General features: G+C 34.6%; 1 protein-coding gene across 1 annotated transcript; it reads right to left on the reverse strand.

The window, feature by feature from the left end:
- Positions 1 to 7,196: 7,196 nt before the first annotated feature.
- On the reverse strand, positions 7,197 to 16,532 carry LOC112521198 (binding partner of ACD11 1-like). Its single transcript, XM_025129911.1, has 5 exons — positions 16,356 to 16,532; positions 14,169 to 14,272; positions 14,007 to 14,082; positions 8,038 to 8,121; positions 7,197 to 7,956 (listed from the first exon to the last, which is right to left on the reverse strand). Exons 1-5 carry the CDS (start codon positions 16,359 to 16,361, stop codon positions 7,372 to 7,374), a joined length of 855 nt encoding a protein of 284 aa, XP_024985679.1. The 5' UTR covers positions 16,362 to 16,532; the 3' UTR covers positions 7,197 to 7,371.
- Between the last annotated feature and the right edge of the window lie 1,783 nt (positions 16,533 to 18,315).

An 18,315-nucleotide genomic window follows, 5' to 3' on the forward strand; every position in this document is an offset into this window, starting at 1 on the left:
ATGGTAGCTTCTACGTTACGATGCCTTCTTTGAAAGAAGTAAATAATAAAAAAAGAAAAAGTGAAAGAAACAAAAAGTTGAGGGGCCCTAATTGTACAAATAATGAATTATATTATACCACACCCCTAACAACACTTCTTGTATTTGCAACCTCTTTATTGACATTTACTTTATATTTTTTTAATTATTAATAAAATAAATAATAATAATAATAATAATAAAGTGATATAGTTATAATGTAAGGAGCTCCTGTATATAGGGAGTGAGATAACGTAAATTAGGGTATGGAACCAAGGTCGGGAGTGTATTGAAGTGCTCGTTTTTTGATTTTGCCACCCGACATTAGTCAACGTATAGATATAGAGAGTCCGTTGGAGATGCTCGTACCCAATCTTTGGTTTTATAACACATGTTTGTAGTTTTTTGGTAAACTTATATGAGAAATGGATGCAAATGTTCACATGTGATACCACTTTCGAAATGAAAACTTATTAAGATAAATCCAAATCCATTTAACATATTTGTAATACAAATATAGATATTCTGTTATGAACGTTTCATTACCAGATGTGTTAATCATGTACATCGTTCGTCGAAGTCGGTTATATCGTCAAGTTTGAATCATTAGATTTAATCTTGATTGCAACTCAAACCATACACGATCGGTACCTTTCATTGAAGTTCGAATTCGGTATCATTAAATTTGGCTTTCAAGATGGTCCCATGTAATTCATGAGTGGAGCCATCGGAGAACATGGGATCATAAAGAGATCCCGCCAACTCCCAAAATCAAACGAGTTGAATTGATGGTAAATCTGTTTTAACTTTTACTGTTTAATGTAACATGATTTTAGATTCGTTCAAGATTTTGTATTGTTAGTTTCTTTAAAACAGACATTTATCAAAAGATTTACTAGTTTCCTTCCTCAACCGATCTTAGATGAGATATTCAGTTCCTTAGTTTCTTCAAAGGTCTATTTTAAAGAACCGTACTAGATATTATCCGCTCTATTCACGCTTAGACTTAGGGTTTTAAAACACGTATGACAGAGAAGACAATCTTAGTTACCCTCCTCAACCGACATGGGATCTTACAATCCACCCATTGAGGAGCCAGTGTCCTCACTGACACACCAATTCAGTTCCAAACTCTAATACTATTTGTAACATCCTATGACTACTGTACTAGATATTGTCCGTTTTATCCGTATCTGAACTTACAGCTTTAAATCAATTCCTTATAAAACAACCTTAGTTCTCATCTCGAACTGATATAAGATCTTACAGTAATCAAAATAATTATTAGTAAGATGAATCAACATACGAAGGTTAGAATCGAAACTCTTAAACATAATCAAATAAATGATAAATATATTTGTGACTAAAAATAGATATATAAATTCAAAGTGTACAGGGTCCCACACACCCAACGGCCTGTTTCTTAACCAACAAGAATTGTTAGAAAGTGACAATATCAAAACAAGTAATATCTTATGCACGCCTAAAATCAATCATGAAAATGGTATCTTGAGAAAATATTTTTTTTAATGTATTAAACCTTTGATTAGACTTTATAAAATTTGAATGTATAAAAACATTTATCAACTTATAATAAATCAGAAGGGTTTAACTTCTTCAAAAGCTTCTTATTACCGGTTTGACATTGGTATAAGTTGTTTATCAAAACACTCAAGAATGTTTATTACCGGTGTCACACCAGAATAAATCAATAAGTTGTTTTTATAAGCAAGCCCAAACACCCTCTAAATATGTTAAAAATCATCTACTAATTTAATGCATTTCAAAATTTTGATTTATTAGATACAACTTTTTGTTTCTTTTTTGGTATTTTAGTTTTGATATAATAATTATATATATATATATATTTTTGTTTAAAAAATAATGCATAAAATATTATATTGTTTTATTATTATTTATTATAAAATAATAAAATATTTTTAATACAATTAGTTTTTTCTTTTAATTTATGGTCATTATAATTTTAGTTTCTTATGTGTTCAATTTATGTCACTAACATCTTTCAAGTGCAAGTTGTTGGCTATTACTCACATAAAGTATTTTAATTCTTGTTTTCTTCATTAGAGACCAAAGAATAGGACGTATAATTGTTTGGTCTAAAAAGTCATTCAATTATACCAAATAAATGTATATCTTATGTAAATATGTAAAACATCCTAACTCTTAGACTAATATTTCTGGCAAAAATTCGAACATCTTAGATGAACTCAAAACTATTCTAAACATGAAACAAACTTACCTAACAAATTACTTCTACTAACAAGATGTATAATACCCACTATGTTCCGATCCTTGAAGGGTTGTAGGTTCTAATGCATCAAAGTGAAGATATAAAACACTGGACTTAATTGCGGCTTAATATACATCATAAAACTGGGTTTCTCACAGAAATTACACATATACATGGTTTTCCTCTCATCACAACCGCTAAAACTTGATTTTGAGCCCTAGAAACCCAAAAATTGACTCAAATTCTAACCTAAACATCAAATATAAATCAAACTAAAACATAAAGAACTTACCTTAATTTGTCGATTAGATGAAGAAAAAAAAAAGCAAGATTGAAGCCCTAGATGTCTTCCATCACCATCTTCTTCCTTTTCCCATTTTCTCTCTTCAAAACCTTTATTTTCTTTTTTCATTTTCTTTATCTAAATATTTTATCTAATCTTAAATAGGATGTTACAATTCTCCCCCTCTTAAAGAAGATTTTGTTCCCGAGATCTAAGTCTCTAGAAACAAATGTGGGTAGTGCCTTCTCATTTCATCTTCCGGTTCCCATGTGACATTTGCACCCCGACGATGCTTCCATTGAACTTTAACCAACCCAATCTACTTTCGACGCAATTTCTTTGTCTTTCGTTCTAGTATCGCCTCTGGTTCTTCAACATAACACATTTTGTCATCTATTTGAATTTTAGATAACAGAATTACATTTTCTTCTTCCGCCAAACATTTATGTGGGTAACACACATGAAAAATGTTATGAACTTCTTGTAACTCTAGTGGTAAGTCTAGAAGGTAGGCTTGAGTTCCGATCCTTTCCAACACAGTGAAAGGTCCAAAGAAACGAGGACTGAGTTTCCTGTGCTTCACAAATCTGATCACTCCCCTCCACGGTGATACTTTTAACAAAACTTTTTCGCCCACTTGAAACTCTTTTGGTCGACTCTTCTGATCTGCGTAGCTCTTTTGTCGATCTTGTGGGGCCTTTTAAGTCGTTCTCGGATCACTTTGACTTTGTCTGCAGTCTTTTGTACAATCTGAGGACCTACAAACTGAGATGAGACATTTTCGGGCTTTCGCCACTAAGATGATCCTTATGTCTCCCTTTCGCTTATCCCTATAAACCAACAGTGTCTCCCCAAAATAGAAAACATCTTCTTTGAACATAAAATATCTACTTCGTGCTTAGACAACCAATCCATACATATCACAACATTAAATCCTTCTATTGTCATGGGTAGCAAGCTAACTAGAAATGAGATACCCTCAATTTCAATCGAGCATCCATTATAAACCTCACGCACTAACACTTTCCCCCATTAGCTGTCTCTACCACTAATGCTTCTAATAATGTGCTAATTGGCATGTCAAATTGCTTACAATCTGTCATGAATATAAAAATGTAATTTTTCAGAAATGCCATATAAAAAAGTTGTTGTGGCAATTTTCTTCTAACAATGTCATATAAATGTATATGTTTCTAAAATAAAAAAAATCAAAGAGATGTCATATGAAAATGTAATTTATCTGAAATGTTATTTCAAAAAATTAATTAGACATTTTGTTTTAAAAACAAACGGTATGAAAAATATATTATCATTTTATCATAAACAATAATAAAAATAATATATATTTTTTTATGTATTAATTTTTTTTATCAAAAAACATATAGTTTTATTAAATCAAAGGACTAAAATACCAAAAACGGAACCAAAAAAGATATTTAATAAGCCAAAATGAAAAAAAATGAAAAAGACTAAAATGCCCTTATATTAAATGAAGGATTTTTAATAGATTAAGGTTGCTTACTAACCTTTGACCCCCTCTTACACGTCTCTTCTTCTTTGTGTATTAATATAATTTAATAAGTTGAAAGATTTAAAATATATACAAAAGGTTTCGCAGATATATTTTTTAGGTTTAGCACATAATACAAGATATTTCATAAACACTCATTTGTCATCATATATTTAACCTAGAAAAAAAAAAGGGTATAATGGTCATTTTTATTAAGTCAGCACTTGATCAAAATTAATTTTGGCAAACAACATTTCCAATCAGCATTTACCTCAGTCAGACCTCTTATCCCGATCGACACTTAACCATAAATTTTGGTAAACAACCCCCTTAGTCTCATGGACGAAAACAACAATAAATTATAAACCAGAGAGACAAAAAAATAGCAATAAATTACAAACCATATGGACGAAAATTACAATTTCAAAAATCACAAGGATGAAAATTGCAATAAAACCATAGGGACTAAAACCGTAGTTTACTCTAAATTTAATTTGTTACAAAAAAAAATGTAATTTATTTTAATAGAAACTAGATAATAGACAACAAATCGTATCAAAACAAACCAACTTTATTCTGATTTTCAAAAATATTTACTTTTAAAGCTTTATTTTGACACCTAAACATAAGAATTTAATATGTTTCCTTTAACATCAAATATTCCAGAATAAAAACCTTTGAAGTAGGCCCTCAAAACTTTTTTTTTTTTTTGAATATCTAAATATCCATTAATAATAGTTTTTATTCATTTTTATTACATAATTCTAAAGTTAAACTTAATAATATCTTTTTTTTTTAAAAAGTGACATGTTGATCATCTATATTAATGGATGTGTTTTAAACACTATATCCAATTCACACATTTTTCTTATTAACCTGGATATCTAACCCGCTATACGAACCGATTAATTCCATAATGAAGTGGGTACCCCAGAGTCGCAACATTTGAACATCCGTGACCAGGAGGATTCGAACCTGGGACCTCCAGACATTTTTGGCCTTTAGAGTTCAAGCTCAAACCAATCAGACATCATCCTTGTGGTTTACATTTCATAAATTTAAGAGTCATAGGCTTCTCTTATAAATATGGTCTTATTAGTTTCATTTCCATGGAGAGAAGGGTTGTGGGGTGAGTTGTTTCGTTTTGTTGTAATAAATGTTATTTGGGAGCAACCCACAAGACAAACCGAAGCAAGCATCAAGATGGAGAAGTTGAATAAAACAAAACCAAAAGAAGGTGTCATCACTCTCAATTGGTCATGTTGCATGTACTGCACACAAATGGTTCGACTCTTTATCAAATATTTACAATACTCTTTATCAAATTTTAACAAAATACAAAATTCTACTCGGGAGGACTAAGGGGCTGTTTACCCAAATGCTTACTCGGTAAGTGCTTACTAGTATGGATCAACATTATAATTTATTTTTATCGGATAAGATTACAGTACATCAAAACGATATATTATGCAACAATTTACCCGGCAAGCGCTTACTCGAGTAAGAGTCGTCACCCTCACTTACCGGGTAGTACTCTCCATCCTTATTGTCACTCTTACCAAGTAAGATTTTTGGCCCTTGTCATGTTCATCCGGTGAGGAAAATTGCCCGGTAAGCACTTACCGGGTAAGCATTTAGTAAACGACCTCTAAGTTTTCAAAGTTATCATGAGCCAGGTAGGGGTGGACTTGGTATGATAGTTTTTTTGTTTAATACCGTGACCAATTATAATTGGTACGTAAAATTTTATACAATGCACCAACCCACTATATCTTGTACCAACTTTTTTCGGGTGATGACAGTCATGTACCAACTTCAAGTTACATAAATGTAAAATTTGTCAAGTTCAAATTCTGAGCGATTATACGAGTTTTTTTTTACAACACATGATTGTTTAGGAGTTTTTAAATTAATTACATAAAATAAAACTTGCAAACATTCAAATATTCAAACAAAATACAAATTTTAATATTCACTACATACAACTTTCAAAAACTAATAAATAATTAAATAAATCAATACTATAGTACACAACTTCTCATAATATGTACTAGCCAAGTTCTGCATACTTAGATGGTACTACCAACCGATTGTAATTGATACCAATTAAATTGGTATGGTTGATATACTTGTTGGTTAGTTTAGTTTGGTACAAAATTGTCACCCCCACCCATTAGAATAGATATATGTATCATATAATAAAGCACTTAAAAAACATTTTTTATGCATGAAGTACCATTTAATGATACATATTACTTAAAATTCAAAATTACAAATAAATTATTCATAAATACATTTTATCAAGGTTTTATGTTTGAATTCGTATAACAAACTACAAATAAGATAAACATCTCATTTTAAATATAAAAAATCTAAAATATAATTAGGATATCATTGAGAGTTTACATGCTAAAACTCGATAAGAAATTTATATCATGTCATTTGCAGCCAAAAAATTTACGTTAAATCATGTATTATTGAAAATGATTTCTACAAACAAGTATATCAGCATCCACATAATATCATTTGCGTTGCTTCTAGTTAGGTTGCATTTGTTTTTTAAAAGATGTTAAAATCGAAAGTCTTATTTCACTTATAATTGATAAGAGACAATACTTAAGTCTAAAACCTGAATCAAATCGACTGTTGCTTTTTATAAAGTGATAAATGTCTGAATTTGTTTAAATTGTCTATTTTACCTGTTAGGAAATTTTAGTGTTGAATTTATAGATAAACTTATATAGTTTTACATATTTATGCATCATCATTACGAAATTAACATCTAAATCATATAATTAACATTCATTCAAATGAAAAAAGGTCAATTAACGATAATTAACACATTTAAATCCCATTAAAATACATCAATTGAGAGAAGTGAGAATCGGTTTGGTGAGGACCGATTGAGAAACGTTGTGGAATTGGGTTTGGAGAACAATAAGAGATAAATAAGAAGTTGGTTTACCTCTTACTAGATAAGAGGTAAATAAGACATGAGCGCATCTGAAAATTTGAAAAAAAAAAACAAATAGCCTGCCTGAATGAAGTTACCTCTTTTAACCCTCTAATTGACTTCAAAATCAAGTATTTATAAACATAAAATCTACTTAAGTTATACAAAACACAATCTTATAAGATGCAAAAAATTCCATAAGCATGGGTGTTGACAGGTTGGTAAAGCATGAAAATGAAGATTGCATAGACCAGGATATTATGGAAAGAATGCAGTAGTCTAATGATATCGAGTTTTATAACGAAACGACAACTGGAATATGATTTCAATAAGCGATATATACAGATAAATGTGGATTAGAGGATCAAACCTTGTACTGGCGCAGGCTTGGAAGGCGGAGGCTGCTGCTCGGTTGGAACCGAAGCTGCTTTGGGAGACTCAGATAAATGAACTTGTGCAAAGTCGTCCACCATCTTATGTTTCTGTTCATCTTCTGCCTGACCCACTTTCTCCTTCGTTTGTTGCCCAACTTCCGAGGCTGCTTTCGCTACTTTGTTGAAAGCGCCAGTTACCCATGCAGCGCTGGTAAATACATACCTGTTTTTCATAATGGCAGAACCGGCATTACTGACAGTTTGCTCCGCAGCTGCAAATGCTGATTTGGCTTTTTCGGAGACCTGAAGCTTCTGGTCAACTTCTTTGACTTTTTCGTTAACGATGGAGGTGCCTGTGCTCACCTTCTCGGTGAATCCAATTTTCTTGTCGAAAGAAGTGACTTTAGCAGAAGCTGTGGATGTCAAACCATGTTTTTCATCAAAGGACTTGGCTTTACTAACAACATCTTTACCCAGAACAAAACCCTTTGCAAACATGCTGCTCACAACATCCTCAGCCTTACGGAAAGCAGATTCCCCTTCAGATGAAGTGTTACCACCATGGGGCTGTAAGGAACCTTTCACGATTATAAAGTAAACAATCATATGACAATGAAGATTATGAATATCCGAAAAAATATTTCTTACAGGAAGAGAGGGAATAGCATCTGGTGGAAGCTGGTAGTCTGGTGCTAGGGTTACAGTGATGGTCATATCGCCTATTGTTGCTCCCTGATATTACAAAATGTAGCAAGCCCAGATGATTAAATTGAGTGAAGTTGCTTTTATTACATATAGCAAGCCTACAATAAGAGATAAGTTGAAAAAAGTCGAAGACCAAATGTATATTAAAAAAACCCTCAAATCTTATAATTAAAGCAACAAATTATGTTAATTATATATAGGAATTCAACAATTTAGAGGTATATATCCATCTACAATTATATATGAATTCAACAAAGTCCATGGTCTGAAGGGATCCATATGGATCCCTCCATCCACACCAAATAAACCATCAACAATCAATGGCCAAGACTTCAATCAGCCATGGATCCCTACCGGCCACTGTCTCAGACCACCATCAACCGGCCTCACCTTTTCAATCAGCAGGCCACAGCCTCCAAGTGTCGTTCCCTAATCACCACCACCAATCACCTATTCAACGTCAAATTTAACTGCTGCTCACCTCTGAACAACAGTTCAGCCAAGATGCCAACGGTTACCACCGAATTGCATCAGTTATCACCGACCAGATCAGTTACCAATTTCCATGGCCATTCTAACCTGTCCAAACTCCAGCACCAAAGCACAACCAACACAAGGGTTTCGTTCTGGCCCCAAGATAGCGATTCTGTCAGATAAATAACAGTACTTCATTGGGAGGTACAAGGCCTAACTTTTTTGGTATTGCAACTCAAACCAACACTGGGGTTATGGTTTCCAATCCTGCCGTCTTTTTTCTCGCAAAGGCTTGTTTCTCAGGCACTTAATCGTAGTTGAGTTGTCAACTCTTGCGGTCGGGGCTCAATGGTCTTTGGCCATCTGATTCTGTGTCAAGACTTTGGATCCAACTGTGTATTCAGTTATCCCACCTTGGCCCAACACATCATGATTCAGTCTTGCCATTAGATCATAGAAAGGTGTTTCTTCCATTTCTAGACAAAAGGTTTGAATTCAGTCTTGTGACGTCTATCATATAAATGTGGGAGTACCATCCATTGTCATTTGCATCCGACCCTGGTTTAAATATGTTATTTCTAGTGGTATGAATTCACAAAGGCAATCAAGCAATTTCCTTCTTTCATCAACTGTACTCAACAATTGAACAAGTTTAGGGGTCAGGTTTAGATGGCACCCCACCTCATCGAATCAAATTCAGATTGGTGTTGTTTCAGTTCTATTAAGCTCATATCTACCCCTTTGTTGGGACGAATTGTATCAGCTGTATTCAACTTTCATGAGCAATGAAATGTATTCCCTTTTGCCATAAAAATTAAGTAGTGCTGTAGCAGATGTCTCGAAGGCCAGGGTCAACTTCATTTAGCAGCTTGTTAGATTATTAAGCTCTTCAATGGTTTCGAGCTAGGTGCGCAGTTGTTAAAAGTGTGCCTCAGGCACTGAGGCGCATAAGGCACAAGAGATTGGTTTTTAATGGTTGAGGCGAGACGCATTCACAAGGCAAGCTAAGGCGCTGCGCCTTAGCTGAGGCGTCTTTTGGGCCTAGGCGTGCCTCATAGATCAGACTCAAATTATGTGCTTTAACAAGAAGACTCTTAAAGAGATCTACTCATCTCCTTAGACTTTTACAAAAAAGACTTATCATCCGATGAGGAAGGGGAAGGGGAAAGGCTACTTCTAGTTCAAGATATGAACTCAAAGAAGAAGATGATGAAGTTGAATTATTAAAGAAGAGTGACAAAGAAGAAGATATTGGGGAGTACAAATTCGATGAGGACGTTGAAGAATACACACTTGATGATGATGATGAGTGACTGCTAGTCAGGACATTATTGAGCTATGCTTGATATTAATGCTATTTGAAAGTTGAAATATGTTTTATATAATGCTATGTGAGTTCAGTGTAACTGTGTGCGTGAATATATTGATAAGATGTGTGGTGCCTCGGGCCTAGGCCTTGGGACCCCTTTTGAGCCTAAGTGTGCCTTGAGCCTTTAACAACTTTGGCTAGGTTTACAAATAGCTGCAAGATTTCGTGAGCCAATTGGAAAAAAGAAAAATACAAAGCACGGCACAAGTTAGCTCCGAAAGTATATTCTCATGTATTTTCACAGTTACTGTCTTCTCACTAGATCAATATATAGGAGTGTATAAAACTAGGAATATAATTTATGCACACTGTATTACCCACCCTGTTGAGGTTGTGCCTCAATAGCGCTGTATGAATTACTAGCTTTTCACAAAAGAAAAGATCTACAAGATTGTATAGTCGACTCTGACTTCTTCCTTGTGTGTATTCAGGTGCTGCAAAGTGCTTATAAACCTTTAAGAATTACATTTATCGACATAATTGTATGAGAAACTTTGCCTATGTATTCCAACATCGACAGTCCCCGGTCTAGATAAAGGAAAAGGGTTGTGCGGCAGGCCCTGTTAGCCAGGCATGTATTTAGGCTATTTCCATTCAAAAGTAGAAGGAAGGCTTGCCCAACTAGTTAGGGATAAGAGGCTCATTGATGTAAGTAGTTCCTAGGTAAATCTGTAAATGTTGATCATCTATTACTCAATTAATTTTTTTTTATTAACCTGGATATCCAACCTGCTATGCGAGCCGACTAATCCCAAGGCGACCACCTGCTTTGCAAATAGCCCGGAATCACCGCATTTGAACCTCAGTGGTCACAAGGGGATTTTTATTCCTCCTTGGATTTGAAACTGGGACCTCCTGGTACTTTTGACCTTTGGAGCCAAGCTCAAACCAATCATGCACCACCCTTGTGGTTTATTACTCAATTAACTTGAACATTATGGTAGAAAGAAATGTGATCATCTATTACTCAATTAACTTGAGCACTATGGTAGAAAGAAATGTGATCTCTTAAGAAGTCAATAGAAATTCTCGTGATTACAATAGTTGGTGGAACTTTTTTTTGGAGGGGGGGGGTGGCGAGTATGACCTTCTTAGAGTAATCCATCTTATGCCGAGAAAAGCTGCTAGATATGTGATACAAATTGGCTAGAATTTCACAGCTAGAATTTCAAAGAGTTACTCCTCTACTCTGATGATTGAAATGAATAACAAAAATGCGATGTAAAATACAAGGGTGAACCGGCTTTCGAGAGGCGCCCTCCCTGACTTTAGTCACAGAATAACCATGGTATCAGATACCCCTTAGGCCTTGCCCTTTCTTATTTATACTCCTTAACATAAGCTAAACAGAATCTCCCACCCAAATTAACCCTTCCCCCAACTACCTTTGGAACCTTCTCGAATGAGCATGTACTACTCACACCTCACTTGCACAGTTAATATCAGAGATTTAACAATACCTGCCCCCTAAACTTCCACTTTGTACTCAAGGTGGGAAGAAAAAATAAAGAATTTGTTGTTGGCATGTTACTACCTCTTCCCAACCGATTGCAACCGAAGACAAACCTTTCCATACAAGCTTCAAGCCAACTTCATTGTTGCTTTTCAATGCTAAAGTCGAAGTCAAGAGAATTTTTGACTTCACTGAGCCTGCCACTCTTGGATTTCTACCAACTTGTAGATTCATCCAACTTTTCTTGTCCAAACTTGCTCTCAACCCAACAACCATGGTTAGACAGTTGGAAGGAATCCTATCCCAAATTGCCACCGATAATTTTTCCAAAATAAACCTCCTCCAAGCGATGAATCAACATTTTCTTTTTGTAGATCGCAGTTAATGGCTATGGACCTAAATTTGGTGGTTGGTAAAGATGTAAGAGAACCGAGGAATCTGCCGGTCAGAGGACGTGTAACTCAAAAAATTGTATGCCTATATACTTCAATTGAGCGTTGTTGTGGCCATCACGGCATTGGCAATGGTGGTGGTGGTAGCGGAGGCAGCGGTAGTTTATGTCTTTCCAATAATCATCTCCCAACCAAGCTCTCTAAATAGCCGATAACAATACGAAGTCTGTCGAGAAGATAAGGGTCCGTATTAAGTTTGGCACAACCTTGAGAGAATTGGGCTTGGGTCGCGTAAACATAACACGGTTGAGCATGGGCCGAATTACCATAACAGGATTGGGCTTGGGCAGTGACAAAACCACTAAATTAGGCCTTGTTGTTATACCAGTTCTTTTATTCTATTCAAGAATAGGCTCAATTGATACCTTTTTTTTTGTGGCCTTGGTTCCAATCCTCGATAGATAAAATTGCAAGAACTAAGGTTCCAGCGTCCATAACACCAGGGGCGATGATGGCCAAGTGAGTCTCCATGGCGGCGATGATGGAGGAGAGAGGGTCTCGACGACAGCGATGATGTCGAAAAGGGTAGTGATAAAAGTGGCAACGGAGTGAGATGGTTGCCGATTAAACTGCTCTTCTCCCTAAGGTGTCAATCCTTACTTTATGTAGCTTCTCTCTCTATATTTTCTCCTTTCTCTCTCTTCGAATTCTCCATATTGTCCCTCTGGATGATTGCACCGTGTTCTAAAAACTGGTCACCAGATGAATGGTTGGGTATAGAGAGGAATTGACGAAGGATCATCCATTTCAAATCCTCCCAACAAGTAACAGTTCTCCTTCGGTGCTTCCGTAGAAACCATAGTGAGGCAATCCCTTAAATGCACTGGCAGCTGCCTCCACTTGTTCTTCATTATTCAAACATTTCGAGGAAAAATATTTTTAGGCTTGTAAAATTCAGACATTGGGTTGCTAGTGTAGAAGTGGAAGCTCTAGTTTAAGACCTGCAAACTTAAAAGATCGACTCCATTCAGCCCCTCCATTTTTCTTCTTTGTTATCTTAATCAGCCTTTCATCTTCATGACGGTTTGAATATCTTCCTTGAGTGAATCGACATCAATCTGGACTTTCTAAAATTGCCTTCCATTTGTCAATTTAATAAGCTACCGGAGGTATCATGGACTTTCCTTAAATCCCCTTTGTTATTTATATTCCTTCACATAAGCTAAGCAAAATCCCCCCCAACTACCTCTGGAACCTTCTAGGACAACCCGGTACTACTCACACCTCACTTGTGCAGCTAGTATTAGGGTTATAACAAAATGCCAAGTGAACTTTTCTCATTTTATTATACACTCATAATTGTATTCATCCTACATATATAGCATATTAGCCTAATTCTATAATTCCTATTAAATATTAATCAAAGTGTACATATAAACCGATTCGAATGGCCTTTGAAATTGTAATACCCTCATTCTCCGAGATTTCTCCTACAGGCATGTGAGTCGCCAAGAGAAATTGTGGAATAGAAGGGAAACAGTAGTAAAAAGCTCACAACACAAATAATGGTAACAGCCAAAAAACAATCAGAAGGATGAATACTTTTTGAAAGATCTAGAAAAGAGGCATCAATTCTTTTTGAAAGATTTGGAAAAGGTTAAGGTGGATGATGACACACCTCATGCATGGATGTCAAACCATTTTCACTAGACCATAATCATCTGTCTTGGTCTATACTCGATGAGCATTTTTTTTCTTTGAGAATACAAAGAGGAAGGGGGTTGAACCTATGACCTCCAAGGTATAACCACCAAGAGAATGGGGCCTAATACGACCGATCTAAATGCACGATGGGCTCAATGATCATTTGATAATATGTGTCATGTGATACGTAATCAGGTAACCCTAACGCAGACATCATTCTGCTAATTAGAAGCTTTCTGGTTGGCAGTATTACTATCTGGTGACAGTTTTATTTGCTTTTACACCATGGATGTATAGTCATCTTGAACGAAACAAGAAGAAAAAAATAGCATGGTTGCAAAAGAGGGAACAAATTATGGATGTTGACGATGATTGGAATCTAAAGATAAATGGTGAATGGAAACCAGCAAAAGACATGATACTACACCATTTCACTCAGTTGCTTCTTTAGCTTTCTAGCCAATGTGGTATTGTATGAAAGGCAGAGAAAAGACCATCTCCCCAACTAAAAGTCACTTACCGAAAGAAGAACAGCAGTCTCTGTTCCTTGTGAATCTGTGAAGGTGACAAATGCGTTTTGGGAACGTTCATCATTACTGCAAATATACATTAAAATCCATGTTAATAGCAAATAAAGAAAAAGACAGAAACTGGAGATTACATTGCATACTATGATACTAACCTTTGCACCTCAACATATACAACATCTCCGGAAAAGGAAAAAAACTCCCTTACGTCCCGCTGAGAAGCCCCTAAAGAGAGATTGCTAACTTTAACAGTTTTTACCTGAAAGAATGACAGATAAAATTGTTAGAAAATACAATCAATGTCAGGCATCAGGTAAATAACTAACAAGACCCAAAATTTCTAATGCCTTATTTTTATATGTTCCAAATGCTTTGGTGCCCATGTTATATATGTTATCCATGTGGGCCCTTAACTTAAGATCATGCATTTGATAAACGAGAATGTACAGAAACTTCAAGAAAATAGTTTATGCTGCCACATGAAAACACAAATACATCAGTTGACACAAATAAAATTAACTTCTTAAGTTATTCAAAAAATTTCTTAACTGCCGCAGTTTCTACTCCTGCTAATAGTTTAGAAAGACATGAAGCCTCTATTTGTCTGCTTTCTGTTATGAAAGCCTATCTATTGTTTCTGCATGAAAACCACTAATAAAATGTATGTGTCAGAATTGCATTAGAAATAACGCCAAACTTTTTCCAAAATTAGAAATACAAAAAAATTACTACAAGTTAAGAATCTATTTGTTCTTTCATACACCTCTAAATCTCTAATAAAGTTTAAAAACTCGATTATTTACTGCAAATCAAGAATTTCCTTGTTCCTCCACGATTCCACAAGCCTCTCCAAGTCAAGGCCAATGAGAAGCCAGGATGAGAATGCTTCTTGAATTTTGCTACCAGTAATATATTTCAAAAATGATGTTGAGCAGATCTATAATAGACTGAAGGATCTCTACATCACCTCCCTAGACCCCCACAAACAGCAATCTAAGACTTGAAGCGCCTAAGAATCACAAGCATTTAAGAGCAGTATAAAGACATGCTATTATGGATATCACATCATGCTAAAAGATATATATATATATATATATATATATATCAAACAGCCATATAAGGGAAGTCATTTTAAGGGCGCTAAAACTATGGTAATATACTTCCACACTAATGACAACCCTAATTACGACTGTGTCACGTATCAGCAGATGATCCACTCACAAGAAAATTGTCAAATAGCATGGCATTGATAACAAGGAGTACTCGTAAGCAAAAACATTTGAGAAGTAGGTTTCCGAGGAACCCTACTTAAATTCAAACACATGAACTTAATGATAATTTTGGTAAAATCATCTGGCACCCAGTGTAATCAAGCATCCTGATAAACCAAATCTTTGAGATTTCTTAATAGATGGAAACATTTGATGAATTCCTCCTTTCTGGGCTATTTTCAAAATCCTAGATAAATGTTGCGTAACTACTAGGCATATTATTGACCTATTTGAGAGTTAATATTGAGTAGTATTATATACCAACAAGATCCAATAAGAGAACACCAAAACAGTTGATTCGTCTTGATTGAACCTCCTCCCAACCAAGATTTTAGAGATCATCATTCCGCGGCGAACAAGTCGAACCTCCTCTTCAGGTCCCACAAAAACACGAAGTCTCCCCTTAATGTTCATTACTGATTAAACAATATTCCCTCCATCCCAAATTAGCTGGGCCTTTGTTTTTTTTATCCTTGTCGCAGATGAATGACCAACATGATTTTTTTATCTTGTTTATTCACTTCTTATTTGTTTTTATCACACCATTTTGAAAATGATAATCAACTTCTCAGTCTGGATGAATATTCCAAAAGGCGTTCAATTAAAAAAACGCAAAGATGCACCGCTATCTTCTATAAAATATGTCCAAATGCGATTATCTAGTTGTAGCAGTAAAAGAATTAGCCTAGGTCCTTATTAAAAATATATGAATAGCGACTTGGATTATGGAATGATCATCGTATCAGTAAAATATTTTCTTAATTCTTTCGGTCGAAAAAAACTCGCATATTTTCAGAAGGAATAGCATTAAATAACATCAAACACTTAAAATTTTAAATATACACAGTCTTCTTATGAAGACAATAGCTCTTTAATCATCAAAAAATTTCAAACTCTCAACAATCTCGACTCAACTCGACTAATCTGTAGGGTTTCACATGCTTCAAGAAAAACTTTTTAACTTAAATAGATCTATGCATTTCAATAAAATTTATGAATCATAAAAATTGAGTCAGGGCACTGATAGTAATCACAACGCATCAACCAAGACCAGGTACGATGAACACTTACCGACATTGCAAATACTGTAGTATAAAAGTCAGATATCAACGAGGAAACTCGGACTGAAGAACCGGTTACCGGAGGAACGGCGATAAACACGAAACGGTAGCCGAAAACCTAGCGATTCAGCGTCGGAGTGTGTTTGAGAGAGGGTTTTGAAAACGTATTGAATTGAAACGGAAAGAACGGTGCAATGGGATTTTCCTATCATTTTATTTAGAGTAAATTACGGTTTTGGTCCCTATAGTTTGTTAAAAAAATTGTTTTCGTCCCTAATCTTCATTTATTATGATTTTGGTCACCTTGATTTTTAGTTTGTAACAGTTTTCGTCCCTCTAACTAACTTAATTAAAAAATTCTTTTAAATAAAGGAAATTTTGTGTCGGACTTTGACTTTCTTTATATTTTGGATAACCAGCTTTTAAAATCATCATGTAAGGGTTTAAAGCAAACTTTTTGTTTGTTTAAAGGTTTATTTAATCGGTTCAGTAGGTAACCTCTAACTTGGCTACTTTATTATGACGTCTAAAATCATAAATGAAAATTTTATTAGGTGGACATTTAGGGTGCCTTATCATTGTTAATTTAAAAACAAATAGAAATTAGTGGATGAACTCAAAAGTCAAAACCAAACGTCTTCCTTCTCTCCTCTAGGGGTTTTCATAAAAACCAATAGGCCACTGAAACTGCTTGAACAAAGTTAAACCGGACCGTTTTTGACGGTTTGAACAATTTGACGGTCTAGTTCGATTTGAAAATAACCAGACCGCCGAATCCGATTCAATATGTGGTTTGAAAGTTTCTTAATGGTTTGGAACCGACTGGCAAAATACACATGTATTAAGCTCAACTTTCATGCCTCACTTCAAAAAAGTTTGTCAAAGGCATTAAATTTTTAGTTTTCATCCTCAATTGTCCGCGTTCCTAAATTGATATAACTCTCAAATCTGATATAAATCAAAATCCAAAATTTCAATTTGTCTTTCAAGCTTTTCAATGTTTTTTCTATTTTGGAGATAGATGTTTCTTTAATAATTGGATGTAGTGTTTTTTAATAATGTTATATTAGTATAAAATTTATTTTAGAGATATATGTTATGTTTTTCTTTTTTAGTTTAAAGTCCATAATAGACTCAAACCGCTTAAACATGTTAGACCAGATTTTTTTTTTCCTTCTTGTGGTCCGATTTAAGCAAGTGCCAAACCGCTAAATTTAGAAAATTTTATTAACCGACATTGCGATTTACTTTGTCGTTTGGGGGTTAAACCACCCAGATTGTACTGCGAACACCCTTCCTCTCCTCCCTCTCGCGTTGTTGCTTCTTCTCACTCTGTCTCCGCCGTATCATTGTCAATTTATTGTTCTTCGCTGCTCTCTTCCAATATCGTGTTCCTAAAAAAACATTTTTTTACAGACAACTTGACAAAATATATTATTTGAGACTGGACTGGTTAATAAAACAGATTGACGTAATCTGAAACCAGTTTCATACCGATCCAAAACTTGTTTCATACCAGTTTGATTCATGATGAGAATACATCAACAGTGAAATTAGTTTCAATGTTCGTATGTATAATGAAATTTGAGCCAGATATGATTTAGTCAATAAAACATTTTCCAAAAATCTGAATAACATGTTTTCATTAAGGAAATTTGTTTCATCATTGAAATTGGTTTTATAGACTCCACAATTCCAAAAACTGAATGACATTGTTTCAGCAGTGAAAATTGTTGAAATGTTTATTAACCAAAATGGAATCGGTTTCATGGTTTCCAACCAAGATGAACTCGGTTTTACATATGAAACTAAGTATTGTTCAGTCAACGAAACACTTCAAGAACTGAATAATAATATTTCATTTATTTTTAAATTTGTTTCATGTTTCCTAACCAAAATGAAATCGTTTTCATGATTTATAGCCAAGATGAAATTGGTTTTATTAATGAAACCAAATGTGGTTCAATCAA

This window comes from Cynara cardunculus (genome assembly GCF_001531365.2).
Source record: "Cynara cardunculus var. scolymus isolate 2C chromosome LG 11, CcrdV1, whole genome shotgun sequence".
Taxonomy (NCBI): domain Eukaryota; kingdom Viridiplantae; phylum Streptophyta; class Magnoliopsida; order Asterales; family Asteraceae; genus Cynara; species Cynara cardunculus.

Coding starts and splice junctions, on each gene's coding strand:
- LOC112521198 (XM_025129911.1), bottom strand. Junction 14,083..14,168: donor GTATATGTTGAGGTGCAAAG/GTTAGTATCATA, acceptor GTATATTTGCAG/TAATGATGAACGTTCCCAAA. Junction 7,957..8,037: donor ATGCTATTCCCTCTCTTCCT/GTAAGAAATATT, acceptor GGTTCCTTACAG/CCCCATGGTGGTAACACTTC.